An 11,311-nucleotide genomic window follows, 5' to 3' on the forward strand; every position below is an offset into this window, starting at 1 on the left:
AGAAAGCAAATGTTTTGAGAATGATAATAGCAACATATGTACAAATGTGCTTGACACAATGGATGGATGTATGGATTGTGATGAGTTGTACGAGCCCCAATAAAATGATTTAAAAAAAAGAATGGTGGGAGGATGGAGGCATTTCTGAAACTCTGCTTCACAGGAATCAGCCTGGGGCTGTTCACCTTGATTCTTCTTCTCCCTTGTCAGGTGAGAGTCATATTCCCTGCCCTCTCCCCTCCAAAAATTATATTATCTTCTAATTGCATTTTTAAACATATACACACACTATATGTTTTTTAACCCCTATAATTTGTTCCTATAAAATAGTGTACTGGGCTTCAGTATGAAGTATTTCTTAATGAAATTGCATTCTTAATAAAAGGTCATGGAGAACCATATTAACCATAGTATGGAAGTATTTTCCTTTTGAGTGTGAAAATAGTTTTCCCTTTGAGTTTCATGGTAACAAGAGCTGATCTTGAAAAAATATAGACACGTAGTCAACACTGCGGAATCAGGAACATCTCTTTATAATAAAATAGCTCCCAGACTAAACTTAGTTTGGATGGTAACTAATAGAACAAATGTATTTGGTCAGTTATCTGGGGTTTGTTATAATAAGATGTGGCATCAAGACAAGACTAATAAATATCAAAGCACTCATGCAAATTATGTGTCTGTGCTTAAAAATAAATCAAGTTAAAGGAAATGAGATTGGGCACTTAAAAAAATAATGTTTTTCATGGCTGAGGCAAGCGAGAATGTGGACCTGCTAACACATCATGTAGTATCTTTTGAAAATCATGAGAAGGAGTATGTAGAGGACAAGGGGGGGAGACTGGAGTTGATAAACATCAGCCCCTAAGGCCACAGTTGTAAATCCTTTGGTCTCTGGTATCCTAAATTACATTCTCTGAAACTACCATCCTTTATTTTTAGATACTTTGTTCCACTACTCCTTCATTTGTACCAAAGAGCTACATGATCTAATATCTGACAACTCCTTCCTATTTGCCCCAACCCAGGGTTATCTCACGCCACGCCTTGAAAGGCTCTCAAGTAGTACCTTATCTTTTTACAGGGAAGGAATGAAGGAAGTATAGTTGTACAGAAAAAAAGGTAGCACCTAATTATTATATCTTTTCTTTTGGTTTGGAACCTAAGGTTGCTGTCACTCCGTTTCTTGGTGGATCCAGGGACAAGATCTTTATTTCCCTTCCTAGGAAAACACAATGGCAGCCTCCTCTTGGACTCTGCCCCAGGTCCCCCGATGAGCAGGTTTTATAAGCCTGTGATGACGCACCTCACCAAACACCAATGCACGCGTGCACACGCTCTCTCCCCTAGAGGTCTTGGAGTCTGGTCCCGTCATTCACAGAGGAAGAAGACCCAAGACCGGTCCACAGAGGAATCATCGGTCACCCCTCTATGACTCTGTCTTCGTTATCTAGTGCTGCTGTCATAGACTGGGTGCTGGCAGCATGGCTGGTTACCAAGTCAGCAGTGTAACCCTACCACAGGAGAAAGACAATGGCTTCTGTCCCCATTAAGACGTACAGTCTTGGAAACACTAGGGAGCCATGCAAGGTTGTCTAGGCTGGTAACCACAGGCCCACAGTTTGAAACCTCCAGCCGCTCCATGGGGGGAAGACAAGGCTTTCTCCTCTCATGAAGGGATCAGCCTCAGCAACGCAGAGGCAGCGCTACCCTGTCCCATAAGGTCCCCGAGATGGCCGTAAACTTTGAGTTATGAATCAGAATCGATCGGTGGCAGTGAGTGGGTTGGGGGTATTTTAGTTTCTCCCAGATAAGGAGGCTTGAAGCCCGAATTCAGAGGGCTGGGTCTGGGAGAAGGCGTTCTCTAGCTGTTGACTCCGAGTAAAGGTTCTTGTTTCCTTTCAGCATCTGTGAGTCTGGCGGTCCGTGGAGATCTCCATGTGTCTTGACAGCAATCTTCCCCTGGGCCTAAGAGTTGCTCAGAACAGGGACTCCAGGTCCAAAGGATACACTACTCCACTCTCAGTTCTTCATTCTTGGAGGTAGAAGGCCTCTCTCCTGAGCTCAAGTCTGGCAACTTGTATCTGTTGTTAACATCAAAGGTTGCAGGTCCCACCCCAGGGAACTCCCCTTATATGAGCTCAAGGCTGTGATAGGACGAAGGGTGTTCCACCCCACCCTTAATCCTCTTATTGGTTGATTGCATCAATGGAATCATTACACAACTGCTACATAGCATCAATACACAACTGTTAAACCACTGAGAATCATGACCCAGCCAAAGTGACACATATTTTGGGAGACACAATTCAGTGCGGGACAGAAGTTCAAAATGATCTCCTCTCTCCCATCTCCCGAGGCCCATTCCTTTCATCATTCCAGTACACCATTGTGCCAAGACCCTGCAATGAGTGGCCACAGCTGCAGGCTGCAACCATTTTTTCTTTGAAAAAGTTCAAGCCATTCAATTCAATATTTATATTCGGCCAGCCCATCCTTAATTCCACATTACCCTCTAGCATTCCCTGTTCTTACGTATCTTACCCCCAAATCTTTGGTTATAATTGTTTAGTTGTGTTTTTGGATTTCTATCCTTTTCCTCTTTGCCTCAGAAGCCCCAGCAGCTGAGAAAGACTGAGGATCTCGTGAGGGTCCACTAGATAGGCTAAGGGTCTCTCTTTTTCTTCCCCCACACTAATCCATAATTGTTTTCACTTCAAAGGAGGACGTGGTGACACAGTGGTTAGCTGAAAGGTCAGCAGTTCAAACAGACCAGATTCCATGGGAGAAAGATGTGGCCGTGTGGTTTTGACCACATTGCAGTCTTGGAAACCCATGGGACAGTTCTACTCTGTCCTATAGAAATAGACACGAAGGCAACTGGCATGGTGTGTACACTTCAAGAGACAAGTTAAACTGCATCCTGCACTCTCCACCTGACCTTTTTCCTGCCCAGCTCACCTCTGATGGTACATGCACTGCTACCCACGCAGGGAGCATGCTTAATGCTTATGCTACAGGAGGTTGCTCGAAAAGGAACACATGTTTCTCTGGTAGATGCTGATGAACACACATTTGCTTCCTAAAAGCCGCATTGCTGGGAACAAAGGTAGCCATATAAAATCAATACATTTTAAAAGTAAAACACAAAAAAGTTTACTAAAAGGTTCTCTTTACTATTTGACCTTCTGGGCTGATCAAAGAGTTATGAATACACAATTACCTCACGGCTCTGAAATGTGCTGTTCTAAAGAAATGTCCAATGTTAACAGCTGCCTGTTGACTGTATCTACAGGGAAAGGCATAGAGACCCGAAGCACAACTAAACAATTATAACTAGAGATTTGGGGCAGGCTACGCAAGAGCAGGGAATGCTAGAGGGAGGCATGGAATAAAGGCCAAATATAAATAATAAAATCACACGCATTCACCAAACGGCTAGGAGTCCTTCTCCCTCTTTTGGTGGGGAAGCTCCGGGATGACCAGGAGCTGGCCACGAACCAATGTGCTTCCCTTCTCCCTGGAACTGAGCGCCAGCTCTTGACACAGCAATACACACCATGGCCACGCTCCTTTCCCTCTTCCTGATCCCCAATCCTCCGGAAAGTAACAACGTCACAAAGAGCCCACTGAGGTAGCTAAGCTGGAATTTTCTTCTCAAAAAAAACTAAATGCAAACCCACGGTCTAAGACAAAAAGGAGAGTTTTTTATCTATTCAGAACATGACACCTGCATCGGGTGGATAAGGATGACTCGCTCTACACACGGGCTTTGTAGAGCAAACACGGACGAAGGGTCGATGCAATGGGCTAGGAAAGGAAGGGGGTGGGTGGGGTGGGGTGGGGGGTGGTCACAGGAAAGCGTTCAATCAGAACTCTGACCCAAAAGGTTAAGTGTGGTTTCCAAAATCAAACTCACTGCCCTAGAGTGAAGGCTGACTCACAGCAACCCCCAGCGGGTTTCGTAGGAAGGCCAGTCTTTCTCCCGCAGAGCGGCTGGTGGTGTTGCACTTCCCAACGCGTGCAGCTACTGCCCCGCCGAGCGCCTCACAGCTAACCGTCTAAGCTATTCTAGGGGCTCTAGATAAACATGACAGCATTTTTCACTTTAGGGACAGTTCTAAAGGTAGCTAAGTGGAGGCAGGAAAACGGTGGTAGCAAATTGGGGATAAAAGAATCCGGGGTGTGAAGAGGAGGAAAGCAGCGCTGGTGGCCCCACCATTAAGCGCTTGGCTACTAACCTGCATGCTGGGAGATGGAGCCCCACGGGAGACTCCATGGGAGAAAGATCGAGGAGCTACTTCTGCAAGACTACCCCAAGGAACCTGACAGACAATTGGACTGTCGCACGGGGTCGCCACGGGTCAAATATCTACTTGTCGGTACCCAGCCACAAGGAAGAACAGAAGCAGGTCAGGCTAGAACTAGAAGATGGAAACAACAATCGCGTCTCTTTGACCTGAACAACCAAGATGCTCAAAGCCTTCCAGGACCAAGTGTGCATACAAGAAGAGGTGTTTCTGTTAAAAACCACCTGGGAAATTTATACTATTTACTGTGAGTCTCCCGCTAGCTGGGTAACCTTGGGAAAGCTAAAAGTCTAAAGCTTCAGTTTCTTATTTGTAAACAGAATTTATTTTACCTATCTCATAGAGTGAGGAACTCTGGTGGCACGGTGGTTACAAGGTGGACTGCTCACTGCCAGGTCTGCAGTTCGAAGCCACCAGCCACTCTGAGGGCCGAAGATGGGCTTTCTACTTCCGTAAAGAGGTACAGTCTTGGGAACCCATGGAGCAGTTCTACCCTGACCTTTGGGGCTGCTAAGCGTCGGCATTGACCCAATGGCAGTGAGTGAGTTGATCTAACAGTGACGATAAGATAACATCTAAGAAACCCCACTGCACTCACTGTCCTCGAGCCGATCCCACCCTACAGAGACCCGAGAGTAGAACTGCCCCTGTGCAGTCCTGAGGCTGTAAATCTTTAATAGGAGAAACAAAACCCATTTTTCTCATGCAGAAATTCATGTACGAACCTAAGTCAAGCTGGTGGTTTCGAACTACTGACCTTGTGGTTAGCAGCCCAAGTCGAAGGCCACTATGCCACCAGGGCTCTTGACTACTAAGAAAGGTCCCTAATACAATCCTTCTTATTGGAAGCATTTTATTATTTCCCACAAAGGTATTCCAAACTTTTATCACCACAGTAGAAGAAGATAGAACTAATGAATCATCTAAGGTTTTATGTTTTAACCAACCCCCCCCCAACACACAGATAAGGCATGCTAAAGAACTTGATCAAAGGGATTCGTTGTAAAATTGAGGGTGATACCTTACAGACCAACGACACTGTCATTGGACCGTGCCACGTACGAGCACGGAGTATGTAAAGCACCTGTCTTTCTGTGGCAAAATGCTCAATGTGCTCCTTTTGGGGAAGGATAGTTCTCCTAGAGTTATAAGTTGCTGCTCCAAATTATGTGATAATTTAGATCAAGGTCATTACCATCTCCAATGGCCAAACCTAAAAAATATGATCCTCAAGTCCGAGACCTTGAAGAAAGGATGCCCTAATGGGACTAAAATGTCTTGCAAAGAATTACAATGTGAATAGCTCAAGAAATCTTAATTTGCAAAAGGTCACAGAGTTACAAAAAGCATCGCTCATTTCAGCTAATTAAATGAAATTTTAGTTAAATGGCACCTTTAAATATTGGTATTGCAGCTGCAAGTGCATTTAAATAGCATTTGCGCAGATATAATTAGCACAATTAAACATGGGTAGAAGTGGGTACACCATTCTTAATTATATTGATATAATCAGTTTTATTAATGCTTTATGGCAACAAAAGTGACATCTGACAGTAGCACACAATTCATAACTGAACCGAATAGTAAGCATTTTAGCATATTAAGGAACCTAGAGCTGGGTAATTGGAGGAAGTGCGTAGTCAAATCAAGAGCTCCTACCTGTGACGATGCCATAGTTGGGAGGCTCAAGAATGACTCCATAGAACTGGATGATGTTCCTGTGACTGAGCACACTGAGGATTTCTGCCTGTTGAAAAGAAAAGGCCGTGTTACCACCACCACCAACAACAATAACAAATCCCCATTTCCCATAGTCTAAAAACACAGCCCTTCTATTTGCTCGTGTTAGACATGTCGACGAAGATATATGTGCTCCACAAGTATGTGACACTGGAAACGTGCTGTCTTTGGTGGCAATGTGTAAAGTTTAAAATATTTTATCGAAGGCTTCTGAAAATCCGTGTCGGAAACTACATCACGGAGGGGCAGACAGAGAGGCCGTGGCCAGCATGCCAGGAGGACAGATGCGGGGAGAGAACACACCAGGCCAGTGGGGAGACAGACCATATTCACTTACAGAGTAGCCTTTTGCCTACTGGGCAGATAGATGGTTTTCTGCAGAATGGCTCTTTGGGGAGGCCACATCAGGATAGATGTTCTACTGGTTGGGTGGCCAGTTATCGCAAAGTTAAGACAAGGGTTTTTAACTGCTCACAGGCTGCTCTGGGAACAATGGAATGGAATGGTGCCCGGCCCGCATCCCCTCGATGGGCTCTGGACTGGATTGGTGTGGCCCACAGGGTTTTCATGGGCTGAATTTTGGAAGTGGATCTCCACACCTTCCCAGTGCACCGATTTTCATTTGACCTCTGAAATGCTTCATAAAAGAAGGGATCTCGATCGGATATAAAAGTGAGAGTAGCCAAAAGCTTACCCACAAAAACATCTAACAGTCATTTTCTTATTTGGGCACAAAAATGTCTCTACTGATGAGACAACTGGCTGCAATGAGATGTGGTCACTCGGGTTTGTTTCCAGCGGAGGCGCCTTAGTGCCTGCCTGCCAGCTTGCCTTTCTCCCTCCTTGTTCCTCCTGACCTTCTCCCAGGGGGAAACACAGGGGTGCTTTATTCTGCTCATGGTTCTGGGGAAGAGCTGGGTGTCTTGTTGTTGGTTTTATTGTATCTGGAATCTCTACAGGCTCATATAGGAAGAAGGAACCTGAATGGTGCAGTGGTTAAGCCCTCAGCTGGGCAGGGACGCCAAATCGCCGGCTGCTACCCTGGAGAAAGAGAGGGCAGTCTGCGTCTGTAAAGGTCACAGTCTTAGGAACCCACGGGGCGCCTGGATTCTGTCCTCCAGGCTTGCTATCAGGCGGATCGACTCAACAGCAAGGGGGTTGCATTCTTGGTTTGGGTGCCAAAAAGAACTGGTCAACCTTCAACCAATTCATGAGGAAGATTATGGCCAAGAACTGATGGTACGAAGGACACAGGCCACGCGGCAATAGAGGCAGTGATGACAAGAAGGCTCCAGGAACTGACAGCACACCGACTGCGATGTTTCAACTAATGAATGCAACACAGGAAGCACAAGTCCATCTCCGCAAGAAACATGCAAGACGGCTCGCTGGCCAGCTGACGGGAAGGGTAATTCAAGGGGACGCAGGTAATTCAAGGGAATGCAGAAATTCTGGAGCAATATCAGGAAGAGCACACGTGAGTAAAATTACACTGAAAAAAACTTTTAATTGGTGGTAGCAGGGCATCTGCAGGAACACAGAAAACTCCAAGCAGGATGCAGAAGAGAATGCAAGACTGGGGACATCATTGCTCAGGAACCTCGTTGACTACAGAGAACACGAGACAGATGTTTACCCACGTTTTACTGACTTTACTGACCGGCGTTCCATGCTTCCACGGAGCATTCCTACTTCCAAGACCAATTTGTCCAGTCTTCTGGCAGCTCATGGTATATCAAACCTTCTTTTCCAACGCCATAATCCAAAGGCATTGATTCGTCGTTTGATTGTGTGGAAGGTGACACATTAGGGCTAACATGGCAAAGAAAGGGACACCCAGAACACGTCCTAGGACCAAGAGGCAGTCATTAAAGCCTAACAAGGAGGGGTGGGGTAGGGCATAGCTTAAAATCCGCAAAGGTGTGAATCAGGGTTGAATCTTGTCACCGTCGGCATTCTATCTGTGCGCAGAGGAAATGACCACCCTGGACTACAGGAAGAAGAGCATGTCACCCTAAGGGACTTGCTAAGGCTATCGGGTCAGGGAGCATTTCTGTCGCTCGTCACTGGAGAAGGTTCTCCGACTCCGTAGAGCACCGAAAACCATGTGGAAGGGGCAGGGGCAGGGCCTTGCTAACACCTACAACATGCAGATGCTGCTGAACCTGAAAGGGCCTGCCGCACACAGTGAAGAAAGGGAGACGGCAGTCTTCAGCATGGATTACACACCGGCATCAAGAAAATAAACGTCCTCACAATGGGACTCAAGAGCAACGCCGAGAGAAAGCGAGATGAGCTCAAAGCCGTGGACGGGTTTCATTTCACTTGGACCAGCAGTCTCCATCCATGGAGGCAGCAGTAAAACAGCCAGACACTGGATTGGGAAACGACAATGGGAGAAACCTCTGCTAAAGGGTAAAGGGATCACTTCCAGCACTAAGGTGGGCTGGACCCCAGGCGTGGTCCTTTCCATCCTCATCTACATGTGAAAGCCAACCCACAAAGAGGGAAGCCAAGGAGATTGGACATCCCCGAATTATGTGCGGTGCTGGCAAAGAACAGTGACTATGCCAGGGGCTGCCAGAGAAGGGCCAAATCTGACTTGGAGGAAGGGCAGCCAGAATGCTGCCAAGAGGGAAGGAGGGCAGGCCTGGGTCTGACGTATTTTGGACACGTGATCAGGAGGGACCAGTCCCTGGAGAAGGACATCGGTGACAGAGAGGGTGATGCTCAATGAGCAGGACTGGCACTGTGGGCTCAAACACAGCCTGGTTGCAGGGTGGTGCAGGAGCAGGCAGGGCTTTGGTTGGAACCCACCTGGTAGGCACCACCTACCAGAGCCAACACGGAGAGAAACGCACCATTCAGCTCAGTTTGGCATGTTTCCACGAGTTGGTCAGTATCTTCCTGCGATTGCTCACAGATACAGAGAATAGATCAACATCAAGGTCTTAATTTCCTCCCTTGAAAGCACTTTCAAAGTTTTAAAAATAAACCTTTTTTATTAATTAGCATGTCCAGCTTCAGAGAAAAGTCCTTTTCCTCAGTTCAAAACTTTTCCAATCCAATTTCAAATTTAAGTTTGTTTCATTTTGGTGAGCCACCAGAAATCCATAAACAGTCTGCCTTTAAAGCTTGTGCTACATTTTTTACATTCTATAGAGTCAGCACATATGCAGTTATGAGATAAGTATATTAAAATAGACTGAGTTCCTTTTGTGAAAGAAAGTAAAGATACTGACAGCAGCCCAGATCATTATAGAATGAAAGCAAGCTATAAAGTAGTTTATAAAGACCCACATCATGAGGCTAGCAGACTTCACTCACATATTATATTCAGAGCAGGCTTCTCTCCTGGCTGTCAACAGCGATTTCTTTCCAGTTAACAGCAAGAGCGTGTGCCTCACAAGATCCAGTCTTTCTGGGACATGGTACTGACAACGAGGTACGTGCTGAAAGTACCCAAGGTACACATCTGCTGACCACAATGTCAAACTCCTCCTTGTCATCTGCAGTATGCGACATCTAGACAGGCCACTCCATGCACCCTGACCTCTGCGGTCCTCACCAATTCTAAGATGCCATGATCTGATCCCAGCATGATGGGCAAATAAGCAAAAATGGCTCCTTCAGGAATGCAGAGGGCACAAGATCCCCAGTGGACTTTATCCACAGTCAAACGCTCCCCCAAAGGCTGCTATATCTGAATTAGCAACATGGTCCCGGGTCAGAATGATCCCCAAACTTCAAGCAGTGAGATGGTGAGAGTAAGGTCTGTGACAACTTGGATAGATGAGGATGCTACTCAGTGGTTTGGCAGTTAATGCCTACTAGACTCCCACGACCTGACTTAACACAATGTAATCAAAGCCAGTCAGTTGTAAGCTCCTATAATGGGGTACCATTAGGGTAGACTATAATACCTTTACTCAGGTCACAGCTCTACAATTAAAAGGAAGTCTTAATTGGAGGTGTGGCCTCCTTCCAATAAAAGGACACTGTGGAAAAGCTTACTTTATTTTTTTTTTGAGTCTGTATCCTGCATTTGGCTCATCAACTTTGGCCCTGAGCCAATGGCCTCCCATACTGTCTGCCAATCCTGGAGTCATCAAAGACCTGCCCACATTGGGTTCATTTGTCACCGCAGCCACAAGCCTGACCTGCTGACCTTGACTTCATCTGCCTGTGTAACCACCATCCTCTGGTCTTTCTGCCCAATTTGCGTTCCTCAGTCCTCACAGCTACGTCACTCAGGAGAAGCCTTGGCATCTGACTCAAAGACTTGGAAACTACCTAGAATTTTTTTCTATTTATACGTAGATAAGCATCACTGGTTTTTCTTCTCTAGCGAACCCAGCCCAAGACATAGATAATTTTCTATTTAAAAAAATAATAATTCTATATAGAGGAGACTGAGAAAAAAATTGTAGTGATCTAATGTTAACAGAAGAAAGATCATATGCAATTTTTAATTTCTATTTCCTTAATTCTTTACAATATGCCTACAGAGCTTTACAACCATAAAAAACAAATGCATGTGGTATATGTGAGATGAATCAAGAATATAAATATAAAATATTCATTTATTTGTATAAAATTTCTGATCCTCCCTATGAGGGGGTCAGGAAGAAATACAAGTGTTTTGTAACTTTCCCAAGACTAGTCTAGTCAGATAAAAACTAGTTTTATTAACCTCCAAGCTGTGGTTTCTCCTGGCATGGCTCAGGGAGAAACTAGTGCTCAAACAGGCTCTCCTGTAGTAGACTAAGTGCTGAGGGGTGATGGGGCTAATGGCATGGGAAATGGACTTACCCTACATTGATTTCAACACATTCAGTGTTTGGCTCAGCATTTTGTTAAATGATGTTCCTCTCCTCACACCTGTTCCCATGGCCTGCTTCCCTTTAGGAAATGGTCTTTCCTCCGTTTGCAAAATATCCAGTATAGTAATGACACGAGGGCAGATATCTCACACAAAGAAAGCACTCAATAATATCTGCAGAATGAATAGGCAAGGGGTATTTGATAACGACATTTTGTCTGTGAATGATTATTATAGAGTGTCTCGGTTGTCCAAAGCTTACCATGAACAGGGCAGAGAGAAAGCAAAACGCCAGGGTGTGCAGACTGGCTGGAGTACACATGCATTCGGTCATTTACAAACATGACTGCCTGGAGTACACGTGCGTTCTGTCATTGACAAACACGACTGCCTGGAGTACACGTGCGTTCTGTCATTGACAAACACGACTGCCTGGAGT

The 11,311-nt window shown here is 45.5% G+C and overlaps 1 protein-coding gene across 2 annotated transcripts in view; it reads right to left on the reverse strand.

Annotated features, from left to right (window-relative positions):
- The window catches only part of MAP3K20 (mitogen-activated protein kinase kinase kinase 20), a 176,212-nt gene that overhangs the window by 110,901 nt on the left and 54,000 nt on the right, over positions 1-11,311 (reverse strand). For both annotated transcript variants that reach the window (XM_030888237.2, XM_004703734.2), the window contains exon 3: positions 5,970-6,057. In XM_030888237.2, coding sequence (XP_030744097.1) covers positions 5,970-6,057 — 88 coding nt within the window. The remainder of the gene's footprint in view (positions 1-5,969; positions 6,058-11,311) is intronic.

Source organism: Echinops telfairi, unplaced genomic scaffold (genome assembly GCF_000313985.2).
Source record: "Echinops telfairi isolate 266 unplaced genomic scaffold, ASM31398v2 ScPeMD7_4;HRSCAF=17, whole genome shotgun sequence".
NCBI classification, from domain to species: Eukaryota; Metazoa; Chordata; class Mammalia; order Afrosoricida; family Tenrecidae; genus Echinops; species Echinops telfairi.